The 14535-nt window shown below is 41.0% G+C and overlaps 1 protein-coding gene across 1 annotated transcript in view; it reads right to left on the reverse strand.

The window, feature by feature from the left end:
• CACNA1C (calcium voltage-gated channel subunit alpha1 C) overlaps positions 1-14535 on the reverse strand; it is a 465827-nt gene that overhangs the window by 379677 nt on the left and 71615 nt on the right. The window contains exons 2-3 of the mRNA XM_058853070.1: positions 13120-13442; positions 8757-8861 (exon numbers count right to left, since the gene is read on the reverse strand). Of these exons, the coding sequence (XP_058709053.1) occupies positions 8757-8861; positions 13120-13442 (428 nt within the window). The remainder of the gene's footprint in view (positions 1-8756; positions 8862-13119; positions 13443-14535) is intronic.

Here is a 14535-nt window from a genome sequence, read left to right on the forward strand (position 1 = left end):
AATTCCTCTATTTCCTTCCCTCAGTTGCAAGGATAGCAGTGATCTTAAAGAGCAGAAGCAGCAGATTTCCTTGTTCTGATGCCTTAAGTTTTAGCTTTTCTGTTTTTCACATTCTGCACTGCCCAGGTGTGGAGTTTTGAGCTTTGTGTTCAGTGTCAGTGAGCTCTCTTCACTGAGCAGCCAGACAAAACAATTCCTTTTCCAGCTCCATACCAAGGACAGTCTTTACAAGTTTCAGTCCCAAAAGCAGGAACAGCGCTGGGCTGAAGGGAGAAAACAAGGATGGGACTCCATAACCTGGAGCTGGGACTGGACAATGAACCCCGATATGCAGATGGACCAAAACTTCTAAAAATGTGAGCCCTGGTGAGCAATCATCCATTTTGGGACCATTTTTGGTCCTTCTTGGGTGTAGCCCTGGCCAGGCTCCTGCACTGCCCCAGGTGTGTCCTTTAAGGCCTTTCAATAAATCCCTGCTTTATTCTGAACCCTGTCCAGCCTCTGTTCCAGGCCAGCCCTCTCCAGGCATCAGTTCTACAGCAAAACAATCCTCAAGAATGAAATGCCCCAGCACCACAGTGCCACCAGTCCTGTCTGAGACCTCCCTTTGTCATTGTGACCATCCAGCCACCGCTAGAGAAGCTGTGCATCCCCTTGGATGTTATTTCAATTCACATTTTTCATCTCAGCCAGCTGCTCCTGAAGGGCATTGATGTGCCTTTTGTCCAGATTCAGGCATTATCTTGATGGCCATAATGAGGAGAAGCTTTCTGTTTGTTTGTTTTTAAATACAAGTTTGGATTGTGAAACAATTATGCAACTAGATCTTTAAAAAATCTTTTGTGACCACATGTTTGCCTGCATAATCTCATCTAAACAGGGATTCTTGTTTAAAAGTGACTCAGACAATAAGGCCACACAAGGATAACAGCACTGTAAGTGGTTTTCAATGGATAAAAATAATAATAATAATAAAATTACATGCAAGTTCCGCTCTTGTGTGAGGTTTTATATTTGAGGGCATGTAATAGAACTGAAACATTTTAAAACATCCACATAAAAAGCATTCACCATGCTTCAGATCAAAGAGTCATAGTAAAAGATTAAGCACATTTATTGCTAAGTAGAAAAACATTTCGACATACCAGATGAAGATAACCATGTGCACAAGACATTTGCTTCAGTTCCTAATAAAAGCTACCTAAATATAAACTTTACAAGCAACAGACAATGGCAAACCAGCAGAAGATGATGGATTCTGAAACCCCACGCTCTCCACCAGTGCAAGTTTATCAGGACAGCCTGAAAAACATCTTCACCCTTGCCAACACAGCTAGCCAGGGTGCCACACTCCTCCCATTTCCATTCTGGAATGTTCCTGCTGCTGGAGCCGGGCATCTCCCACGTGCCACTGCCAAATTCAGCACACAGCTAAAGTGCTGCCACCCCTGCTGGAGAGGAGCTGTGCCAGGAACAGGTTTGCAGCCCCAGGAAGGGAACAGCTCCCAAAGGTGCTCCTCTGGCTCCTCTTGGGTGAGCACCAAGACACGGATTTGCGTCGCGCGTCCATCAGAATTTACAGCTATGAACCATCAAAGCGTCTCCACCGAGCAAAACACACATTCCTTGGTGCCCCAGAGATCATCACAAGCTGTTAGGGCTGTAGCAAAAGATGTCCAGAGATGGTCCAGCTGCCTTGCCTAGGCTTGGGTGCAACAGAACTTTCTGAGGGTGCCTTCTGGAGATGACCTGCTGAGCCAACCTTCCAGCACCTGCCAGAAATGCAACACACTGCAAAGGCATTAATGAAGATTTCCTGCTGCTTGCTGGATGCCTTTCCCTAACCTGTGGTCTCTCAGGTGTCTTTGCTAAGTACAGGCTCTTCATGGCAATTGTACAAGCAGGAAGAGAAATTTCACTCCATGGGGTTACAGACAACATCAATTATATGTTGTCCAGCATTTCCTGAAGGTGAAATCAAGAATTTGCTTGCTATGAGGCTGCCTGTCATTAATCCAGGAGGGCTGAAGAGCTGCTATGCCATACAGAACCTCATGTTTTAGGAGGTAGAAAGCACAGGAGAGAACAGGAATTGTCCTCGGGAGGAATAGCCAGTAAAAACTCTCACAAACTCACAAAACATTCCTCCCTTTGGGCAATTCTGTCCCTTGGCAAGCGGCACATCTGTTATTTTACTTCTAAGGGAGCTATGAAAACTTCTTGGGGTATTTTTTTCTAGTTTGAACAAGTGGATGGAGCATTTCCTTTAGAGTCAATGGCTTTGTTCACGTCAGCAAAGCCCAATTCCCCAACAATTGTTTGTCAGTGGCATGCACTGGATTAGTGGATGGTTTCTGGTGACAGCCAAACTCCAGTGAAGCCAATGGGAGACTTGACTTAAAACGTGGTCTAATACAAGCTATACATGAAGGAACCTAAAGGAGATATGAAATACACTTCCTAGATTTTCTAGATGCTTATTTCCTTCCTAATGTCATTAAAAGATTCTGAAGAGCTCCTGGACAGAAGCCAAACATCCCAAAGACTTACAGAAGGGTAAGGATGCTTGTATCAAAAAGGACTTTCCATTTTGAAAATTTCACTTTTGCAGTGGCAGGAATTAGACTACAGTGAAAACATCACTGCTTAAATACTCTCTTATTTAGCCTGCTTCCACATTTTTTTTTATCTTTCCTAAACAGGTTAAAAAAGTCATAAAAAATCCAAATGAAACACACACACAAATCCTACAGTGAACCTGAGGTTTGATAAACAAGAATAATTACCACCTGAAAGAAACAACCCCAACTAACACACTTGTTAAGATTTAGAAAGCCTACGCATAAAGAAAGGGAAAACGGTAATCAGAGCTGTCTACAAAAATGGGATAAATAATGTTTGGGCTAAACTTGCCATCAATCAGAACCAAAACACACAGCTAAAGTTTCAAAATCCCTTATACAGAGACGTACAACCTACAAGTTTCAAGTTTCCCTTTTCACAGGGTGGGGTTAGTTAGTGCAAGAGTTTATCATTCTTTGCATTTTGCACAATTTACAGTCCTGCATGTGAGTGTCCTTGTCTACTGCTGGTGGTCAGACATCATTGGGAGGGACACTGAATTCAAAAGCAAAAGGCTCAGATTAGGAGACAGATGTGTGGAGAATGAAGTTAAAAAAAATGAGGAGACAGAATGTGCACTGGGATTAATTACTTGGTGACAGAGTCCAGGTTTAGGAAAAGAAAGGGAATTTAAGAGTAAAATTAACAAGAGAAGTGGTCAGGAAGCTGAGGAAGCAGAGCACTGGGGTCACATGAGAAAACAGGTGGGAAATGTGAAACCCATGGATGGTTTCACATCCATGAAATGTGATGGATGGAGAGGGGACTGCAGTTAGGAGGAAAATGGAAAAGGGATGGCTCTGCTGAAAAGTGTACTGGAACAAGGAGAATTACTTGGCAAGGATTATGGATTTATAAAGTGAAAAACAAATGGGGGGACACAGCCCTGAGAGATGTCAGGTCCCATAAGGAGATGGCAAACAACAACCAGCACAGACTGGAGGAGGACTCTGGGGCTGCTGGTACAAAGAGAAGCTGGGATTTGGTTGGGACTCAGAACCCAACAGTTTTCCTCCTGCTAGTAATACATGTGTCAGTCTCTGCTTTACCAGTTTCATCTTCACCAAGCCTAGGAAACGACATGACTATGTTAAAAAAAAAAACAACCAAATCCAAAAAACCCTACTTTTTACATTTCTGTTTTAGTTAGTGACTACTATCTTGGAAATGATTGCTAGGGATTCTTCCTTTACAGTCTTTTCTACAGCATTTCATGTAATGAAATGTGATTACATTTCATGTAATTTCCATGTGATGGAAAAATTGGGATGGCAATTTACCCAAGGCCACACAGCTTTTCAATTCCAGGGCCAGCACACAAGTTGAATGTCCCCAGACCCAATGTTTATTCTTCCACCCTTGTGCTTCTCTGCGGCGAGGGATGCTGAGCTCCCCCCTGTCAGAAGGGTTTCTGACAACTTTGGGAAACATTGAGCCTAAATTCCATTATCTTCATCCTCCTCAGAATCACAGAGTGATTCACAATCTTTCTGGAAGAAACCCTGGAGGATTTTTTTTGGCACCATTTCCTTTCTCCTCACTCTGACTCCAGTCGCTTTGCAGCCGCCCCAGCTCCGTTCTTCCAGCTTCTGTCACTCACTCCTGGTTCCTCAAAGCCTCAGTGTGAGCTGTCCCAGCTGCAGCAGGGCTGGCACCATGCCCAAGGTAATAAACCCATCAGAGCTCATTAGCTCGGTGTGTGCTCCATCCCTCACTCCCCTACACACTCACTAGCTGGGAGCTGGCACACGGGAGGGTGAGAGCAGAGATGCCACACATCCAAAAGCTTTTCTGCACTGTCCTTTTTCCTCATCCTCAGCCAGAAAAGTCATCCTTTCTTTTCCAGACCCCCTGGCCCCCACTTTGCTCTCTAACACTTTGGATTTTCACACGAGGAAAACGGAGCCTGTTCCATGTGGTGACTCCAGAATCCTCTGATTCAAGAGCTGAAATTTTCTATTCCACTATATAAAAATGTAATAGATAGTCACATCCACGCCTATTGTGTCAGTCTCCTAAAAATGGCAGAAAAAAAAATATTTGAAGCAACTTTCTCTTTTTTAAAGGAATCCCCTGCTCTACAGGACACTCCCATAAGGAGCAGGTGATGAGACAGCCAAGATTCCTGAAGGACAAGCCCCCTTCCCATGGGCAGACACAAACAAGCAGAAATCCCATCTTTCTTTTCATGGGGTCCTATTTGAGGTTTAGTCCAAAGGTGACATCCCATTACAAGCTCACATATAAACACAAGAGATTTTTATTTACATTTAATTCGTGTACAACAGCATTTCCTTCCTGCAAGAAGGACAAGGAAGGGAAAGCAGAACTATCAAAACAACAGAAGGAAGATTTCTTTATCCAAAGCATAAACAACCAACAGAGCTGCCTTCCCTGGAAGGTGTTGTAAACCTTGGTCTTAACCTCATTATGTTATCACCATGCTGTGACACTGACCAGGCTCATGCCATTTACAGCTGCCAGTAAAGTGACAGAAGCATTTTCCTCCCAGCTTCCTATCTTAGGCAGTCCAGATTTTTATTCCTAATTGTATGTTATCTCTGTCCTAATGCATAATTGCAGGGATAACAAGCAGAAAGCCTCCATATCACTCACATCCTCTCACAGGCTGACTTTAATTCCCCTCAAACCAGCTTCAATTTTTCTGATTGCATTAACACACAGCTGTTCTTTGGGCAGGGTTACACATGAGCTTACATTATTTGTAAATTTAAATTAAGGCTCAGCAAGTTCATTAATACAAAAAAAAAAAGGGGGGGGAAAGAACTGCCCCTAATACAATTGCCCTCCATTTGGGTAAGTTCAATAGTTTTCCAGTAATTTCCAGTAACAATAGCTTTCCTGTGGTGCTGCAAAAGTAACACATAAAAACTGCCAAAGCCAATTTCAAGCGTTTTTTTATGAGTACATTACACCACTCTGGCATATTTCTTAAAGCCAATGGCAAAAACAATGCAGTGAGCACAAAAATAGGAAATTTGGGGTTTAGCATAAATGTTCATTTCCAAACTGAAAGGGCTTTGCAGTCCAAGTTGCCATCCCTAGACTTGATGAAAAAGGCTTGAAAATTTATAGGAATTATTATTATAGGAAGAGATTGCAGAGGATCAGGCAGAATATCTATGTGGTGTTAAACCTAAACTTGTACCACACAGCAGCTGTTCACAACTCCTGGCTACAGCAAAGGGGAAGGAATTATTTACTGGACTCTTCTGTACCAAATTCACACAGAGCAGTTGTTTGCCAAAGCATCATTTAGGCATCATTTTTCTCATTTTACAGGGAGCAGGAAAGAATCACTCACATAATCCAGGATTCCTTTCTCTTCCCTCACCACCCTCTACTCCATTATTGCTTGTTGAAGGCAATTGGTTGAATTTTAACCTCAATCACCAAGGAAAACATTATTTGAGAAGTTATGATGAGACTTTGGAGAAGGAATACTCAGAGCCCAAGGCAAATCTGGCAGCTTCTTGGCAAAGTGTTGTGGCACTTTCAGAGCTCGTAAAACAGTTTGTGTTTTTTGTAGATAGTTCCTTGCACCTCAAGAAGTTAGAGATGTCTTAGGGATGTGGGAGTTTCTGTGGTAGCTTTAACCCTAAACCAGCTAAATTGCAGCATGAAAACCAATCAAGAGTTCTGGAGCAGCTAGAAGAATTCAGTGTGCACTCAGTCACCCTTCTGCACAGCACACACTGCACCCAAAAACTGCCCTGTGTCACATTACTGCCCTGTCAGCCCTCATGGCTACAAAATAAATCTGATTTCTTTCTTGAAATAGATGCTCACAGGTAGAAAAAGATTCAAAGATGAAGTGAGTACATGAGCTTTCACAGGAACCTATTATTAACATATTATTAACATATTATTAACATATTATTAATATATTATTAATATATTATTAACATATTATTAACATATTATTAACCCCAGCTTCTTTCCATCTCTTCCATGCACAGTTTGGCTCTTTGACAGTAAGATCCCACTCCTGCAAAGCTCCTGCCTGATGGGATAACTTCTCTTTTACTCTCATCTATTCCTTCATCCCATTCCCAAACACAACTAACACATTTTTCACCCTGATCTCAGCCCTTTGCCCCCTCTGGCTCAGGACTTTCCCCCCAGAATTCAGCATATTCAGATGGTGTGCTCCTCCCCAGCAGTGCACACACAGCAAGGGATGAGTGTGAAAACTGAGAAAACAGCAACAAAACACACAAAACCCAAGAGCAGCAAACACAGAGCAGCAGGAGATCACAGCCCACTGAGCAGCCAGGGCTCCAGAGTCTGGCCATGACACAGAAGAGTCCTGACTCCATGAGTCCACACCAAGCAGCCCATTTTCCAGTTTTAATTATTTTAATTTTAATTATTTTAATCATCAAGACACAAAGTGGAGTCAAGCAGATTACTCATTTCACTTTCTTCTTCCCCTCCTATTTAGGTAAATTAACAATTCCTCCTCATCCTCAAGGCTGTAACGTTTCCAAACTTGCCTGAGATGACAGCTCTTGCTTGGCTAGGTTTTTTTAAACTTTACCCACAGATAACACAAGTGGTTTTATAGACATTTAAATGGTGCAAAGGTATCTTGGAAAAGAGATGCAGAATAGAAACTCAAATCACAAGGTGCACATATTTCCTGATAGCAGAACAGTTTCAATACATCTCATTCCAGTACAAACATACTTCCAGCCTCTCTGAATCCAGGCAAACAGCCACAACCCAATTAAACTCAAATTGTGAGTCCTCTAACCTTCAAATCTGCTTCATTTTCCTCTTTGAACCCTTGCAAGTCAGGACATGCAGCAAACATACCTGTTTTCCTCACCAGGAGATGGACTGAATTTTATGTTATTAAATAAAATACAGTCATTTTTGAGAGGTGCCCTAGTGAAGAATTTTGAGTATACACACCACAACTCATCTTTGTTAAACACCAAGTCACACTAACAAAGAGATCACAAAACCAACTCATGTGAGAGATTAGTTACCAATCACTTACCACCTCCTGCTTCTCTATTTGTACTTCTTTAGGGAGTTACAGTCCAAATTTTTTACTACTTTCTATTTTTATTTTTTTTAAACATAGAAGTATTGTTTCAGCAGTTCCTGAAGTTTGCAATGTGTTTTCTAAAACTTCAAGAGAGATTTAATCAGATGACTGACTTCCAAGAGCAGCATGAATCTTTTTAATTACAATGTGTGTCAGCCATCCCAGTTGTCGCTACTTTAGAACTATGGCTTTTTGTTTTCCTCCTCTGTTGCTCTAAAATTTCTTAAGTCTCAATAAATTCTATTCAGGAAATAGCATCCCTGCTCCTAAACTCTGGGAGTGAGTTTTCATCCTGATTCAACATGACAAGTAGGAGATTTATTCACATATTTGAGAGGAAAAAAAAAAAATCCAAAAATGTTTTCTGCTAATTCAGGGAACTGCGTTCCAGAGCTGGTTTGTGTTTTGCCCTCACTGAACAGAATTCTTTGCTATGGCTTCAAGCTAAGCCAAAAGTAAACACTCTTCCTTTTTATATCAATCAATCCCAAAATACCAACACCAGCATCAGTGGTGACAGAAGAAAAGTTATATTCCCCCAACAAGAGGGAATGATTAAAAATAACAAACAAAAAAATATTAAAAAACCAAACCAAACAAAAAACCCCAAACAAAAAAAAAAAAAACAAACAAACAAAAAATCCTGTTCAAACCAATACAGGTGTCTGAAATGCAAGCACAAATTAATCATCAATCACTCCAGAGGAGAACAGCACCAACTTCACAATGGCACAAGACAAAAACCACCAGACAATCCCTGAGTAAAAAAGATATCACCCCCCAAATAGCTGCAGGTTCAAATTCTCCAACAGCTTTTTGCAGCATCCTGAAATTTGCTGACCCAAACATCACCTACAACACCTTTGTGGGATATTCTTCTATAAAACCACCTCCATTGAAACAGAGAGTAAAATAAATTGACAAGACACAGCAAATAAAACCAACTTTTGTAATGTTCTACTCTTTGTTTTTCACATTCCCCACCTTCACAAGTCTCCACAATGGCTTTTCAAAAGGACTTTCAAAATAGTAAGACTAAACTCCATGGAGGACTTACCAGATTGGAATTGGTGGCATTGGAATCATCTTCTGGAAAGGGGATATAGATAGCTAAGGCCACACAATTGGCAAAAATAGTCAGTAAAATAATTATTTCAAATGGTCTGAGGAATGGAGTTAAGGAAATTGTTCCAAAATGAGCACACAAAAAGAAAAAGAAATTTAAAAAAAAAATAAATAAAATAAATTATAAGAATTTTGTTTAAATAAAGCATTCCAAGCCCCTTATATTCTGAAAAGAAACATATGCCTTTTTAAGTGCTTTTAGGAGCTCCCAGCCAAAAATCTTCCTAATAAGTCAAAAGCAGTGTAGGCCAGTCGCGTGCCAGAGTAAACACAGATTTCTTAAAAGTTTTTTCTCCTTTTACTTATTTAGATTGCATTTTCCCAATTTCCCTTTGAGTGTGGCTGCACTAGTTTGAATAAGAGAAACCTGCTCTATGGTGACTGCCCTTGCTCTTTTTAGGATTATTTTTTCTTGGTTGTTTCATCTGCATTTGTAAATTCTCAGATAATTTAAACAAACATTTTTGGGGTTTGTTTTTGTTTTTTTTTCTTTTGTTGTTATTGCTGTATATTTGCCCCCTCCTTTCTCAGTTTCTCTGTCATATCTTGGAGGGCTCAAGCAATACCTGCATACATAGCTAGAAGATGTTTAAAAAAGGATAAATTTTGTTAAAGCAAAAAGAAAGTGTCCAAAATGTGCTTACACTGCACGTTGCCATGTATACTTGTTTTGCTGAAAAAATTATTTGAGGGAGGATTTCTTTCTCTTTAATTTGCATTTCATTTGGCATCAGAGGGAGCACAAAGGTCCCTGCACAGTTTATTAGGGACAGTTGAGAGACAGAGAAACAGCTCAGAGGCAATTTCAGCCTCACATCAGCTTTGCTGGGGCAAGAGAGGAACCAAACCTTTGGAATGTTCAGCAAAGAAATCCTGCACCAGCCCAGTGCCCCCCTGGCTATCCACTGGAAGCAAAGGGCATTTTCCTCCTGCCCAGCCTCCTGGCACTGCATTTTATCTATTTCAATGTTCTCCCTGATCTCAGCTGCTGTGAAGTGTCTCCAAAGTCCCACCAGAGACCACATTTAGGGTCTGTTCTGCATTTACTGCAAGAATCTCCTGGAGGCTGCTCCTGGGATAACTCCCCAGGGCTCTGGAGGGGGGATGAGGAGCAGGACAGAGCAGGGACAATGCCAAGGGACAATAACCTGTGCCATGGGATGCATTTGAGCATGACTTTATCTGCCCTGGGACTGCCAAATGTCAGCAGAGCAGGTGTGATTGTGGTCAGCAGGCTGCTGCTCTGGGCAGAGAGAACAGGAGAGCTCTGAGTGCTAAGCTGAGCTGAAGATGTACACAAATGCCAGGCTGCTGTTAATCCTCACATCCATCCTGCATTGCACATCTGGAACAGGCAGAGGGTTCCAGACTCACCAGACTGCTCTGCTTAAGCCTCTGAGTGATAGGAGATAAATGGTACCACGGAGGCAGGAGAGCAGGTCAGGAGAGGAAGACTACACCAGACTTCTCAGGTATGCACTACCCCAGGCTGTTTCTATAATATTTACTGCTTAAAAAAACCTGGATTTCCATAGGCTTTGATTCTCTCAATCACTTCCCCCCACCCCAGATTTATTTTTTTGTTTGTTTGTTTGGGCAGGATTGTTATCTGTTACTTTATCACTGTTTACACATCTTTTATTTGCATTCCCTTTTTGCACAGTAAACACTAAATTCTATAAAACCTACAAATACACTGCACAAAAGGCAGAAAATTAAATACACAGCTAAATCTTTGCAAAATAAGGTAATTACTCCATTTCACTTTTTCTTGAATGCAGTTCAAGGCTCTGAACACTGTAACATTTGGGCAAGAAACACCACTGAAGTACCATTTGATATTTAATATCTATTATGCCTAAATTTTAGTAGTACAACAAATTAGGCTGAGCCTTTCTCAGTAGTTTTTAGCAAGTAGGAGAAGACCGAATATAGAATTAAACTAAACCTTGTCACTAGACAGAATATAGAATTAAACCAAACCTTGTCACAGCCCTTTGATATTGCTCATTGTCATTGAAGTGTTTTATGTTTATAAACTCTAAATGTACAATGAAGGGTTCTGATGGAAACCAAAAATGCTTCCACTAACTCACCTAAAACCAAACAAAGCCCCAAACTGCAAACTTCAGCATCTTTGTGTTGCTTTAATTGCACTGTTTGGTCATCTCTTGATCTCAGCAGTGCTGTACCCTGCTTTACAGCACATCATTCCAAATCATTTATTGCTGATCTTATTCACCTATCAAATCTCTCTGAAGACATGTGGTGACTGGGGTGCTGCTAAGAAAACCTAAACTCAGTTTTACCCTGTTAGTCATCACCCATCTTCTTGTGCTTAAAGTATCAGACTCATGTCAGAAGCAATAAAAAGCAGCAAACTTAATCAAGGGATTAAAAATTAGCATCTGAAGAAGGAAGGAACAGGCAGGCAGGTAGTTTAAGGACATGGAAGGATTGACAGGAGCATTTTTAACAAGTTCTTCATCTGAAAAGTATGTCCATGTCAGCAATACCTAATATACTCCTTTTCTGTTTTCACCCAACATCCCACCAGACACCCAAAGGAATAATATTATCACATTGTCTTAAATGCCTTAATTCATTTTTTTATCATGTTAACTACTGCCAAGTTCTGTACTGCCTTCCCTTGACATGCTTATCTATCCCTAAAAACATTCTTTCTCTTTTGTGCTTCCTGAAGAGCTCCATTAGCTTGTGATTGCTGTTCAGGGTTAATCCTGGCTTCTCTTTGAGGATGCAGAGGAGACACACTTCATTTCAGTCTGAGTTTCACTCCAAAGACTCAGATTCCAGCCTGCACTGATCAGACTGGGGTGACTAAAGGGGCTTTGCTCCTTGCACACAGTAGAGCAAGGATCTGACTCTCCCTGACTTTCCAGGGAAGCAGCACTGACCCCTTCCCTCTGCAGTTCTGTGTCAGTGCTTGTCATCCATCATCTGTGCCACCATCTGTCTCTTGTTCAGACTATCAGATCTGGCTCTGCATTTGGACAGCTCACTTTAGCTGTATTTCTTATTCTCTTCCTCTAGATAACCATTATCCCTCACCATTACTGAGCCTTATTATTTTAACTGGATTTCCAATATAATTGACAGTTCCCAGCCCAGTCTCAGGGTACCTTTGGGGGTTTTTTACCTTGTTCTGTGTTTTACCTTCTGCCCCATTCTATTCTCCATGCTGTAGAAAGTGCGATGTCACATGTTTAACAAAAAATGATTCAAAGCACCAGAGCTTTGGACTGGTGACACCTCTAAAAAACCAATAAAAATTTTAAAAAAAGGGGGAAAGCTGCCAGCAGCTGCTATCCACATATATATATGGATATATATCTATATATCGTGGATAAATATGGATATATATCTATATATATCCATATCTATATATCTATACATCTATATATCTATATATCTACATCTATATCTATATCTATATATCTATATATCTATATATCTATATATCAATATCTATCTATCTATATCTATATTGATATCTATCTATATCTGTATCTATATCTATATCTATGTCTATATATCTATATTTATATCTATATATCTTTATCTATATATCTATATCTATATCTATATATTTATATCTATATATCTATATCTATATATCTATATCTGTATCTATATCTATATCTATATCTATGGCTATATATCTATATTTATATCTATAGATCTTTATCTATATATCTATATCTATGGCTATATATCTATATTTATATCTGTATATCTTTATCTATATATCTATATCTATATCTATATATTTATATCTATATATCTATATCTATATATCTATATATCCATAGATAAATAGATAGATAGATAGATAGATAGATAGATAGATAGATAGATAGATAGATAGATAGATCCATATCTATACCCACAGAGCCAGGTCAGTTCTGACCCCAGCTACTTTGAATATCTCCCATGCATTTATTTCAGCCTGGGCCACGCCTTTTCCAAAGAGCAGAACTCAACCACTTGAGCTCTATCACCCAGCCCTCCAGTGGTTCCTCACAGAGGGGTACAGTTCAGCTTTCAGCTCTAATCCTCTTTCCTGACGTGCCCCACTTCAGCATAAACCACCTCAGTTAAGACACCAAAAATTATTTGTGGATTTTGAAGTGGTGCCTTTCAACCTCAGGCATCGATTCCCTTCCTCTTTGGGGGCGTTGGTTTGAATCCCATGAACTCATCCAAGCAACTCAACTTGGCAACCCCACCCCTGCACCCCTGTCCAGGCAGATCAGGATGAGCAGCAAAGGATATTTCCATTCGACGATGCTGATGCACGCCCTCCGGATGGGATTCTTCAGCGTCAGGCACAGCAGCGCGCGCGGCGGGCGCGTGGCCGTGGTGCTGCCCTGCTTCTTCTGCTTGCCGTACTGCTGCCTCTTCCTCTGCGTGGAGCTGGCCGTGGAGATGGTGGCGTTGCCAGCACTGCCCATCAGCTTGGCCTGCCTGGCAGCATCGATGGCAGCCTGCCAGGACAGGGCTGCCCCCGGCGTGGGGATGTGCTCCGGGGCCAGCCCCGCCGCCGCGTTGGCGTTCATGTTGGCGTGAGCCGGACGGGGACTCCCATAGTTGGAACCTGTTAAGAATGGAGTTAAAAATGAAATGAAGCAGAGGAATTTGTGCTTTATTTTATTTAAATCTAGTGGTTTTTAGAAACCTTCAGTGGAAGGTAGTGGAGGTAATTGAAATTCTTCATTGTGAATATAAATGCAAGCTTTTGTCTCGCAAGAGACTCCCAACAAGACTGGTGGATGCTGGGCCATTGAAGGCAACTCCCATCAATGCAGTCTCCAGAGATTCAGAGAAAAGAAACTTTTTCTTTTTTACCCACACATTTTGCAAGCTAGACTGCTTGAAAGTTCAGGGGGTGAGGTTACTCCTCATGCCCTTCTCACTCAGACATGCAGCGCTGCGCTGTCTGGTACGTGGCAAAGGACACAAATGAAACTGTCAAGTCCTATCATAAAAATCTTCATGTTTCTTCCAGATTACCTCAAGGGAAGGTGAAATTTTACCAGTAGGCTGAATTCTCCCACAGCCAGCACTTATGTATAGGTCTAGGAACCTACAGAACCTAAGAACTTCCATTCTATAGGAGGTACAGTGGAGTAGAAACAGCACACAAAGGCACAGCTCGTGGCTTTTGTGCTCTCTGTGCTCCTGTGCAGAGAGTTTGGAACTGTTTGGAATGTTTAGAAATTGGAACTAATTCCATATCCTGATGAACTGATGGATGAACTACTGAAGCAATGCAGAAACCTATTTTAAAAGCATTAAATTATTATTAATTGAATTAATAAGAATGCTAAAACCTAGCAGTCCCGAGTTTTGCAGCTTCTTTAGCCCAAAGTGAGGAAGTATTTGGATTTGCCCAATCATAAAAATGGAATATACACATCAGGTGACACGTGGCTGATATTGAGAAGGTCTTAGCAGTTTTAAAAATAATAAAGTCACTCTTTCAAGCTAATGCAGTTGTTGCAGTGTTTCAGTAAGGACAGCTAAGCCACCTGTGCCTCTTCAATGAGGCCTTTCCAGTGACCCAAATTAAAACCTTGATCGCTTTGAGAGAATTTTGAAATTTTGGAACAGATTGCTTTACTCTCTGGACTATGCTTCAGCTGAGATCTGCAAGAGCTTGTGAAAGATAAACTGAATTTTATCCCAGA

The sequence above is a fragment of the Poecile atricapillus genome, chromosome 18 (assembly GCF_030490865.1).
Source record: "Poecile atricapillus isolate bPoeAtr1 chromosome 18, bPoeAtr1.hap1, whole genome shotgun sequence".
Taxonomy (NCBI): Eukaryota; Metazoa; Chordata; class Aves; order Passeriformes; family Paridae; genus Poecile; species Poecile atricapillus.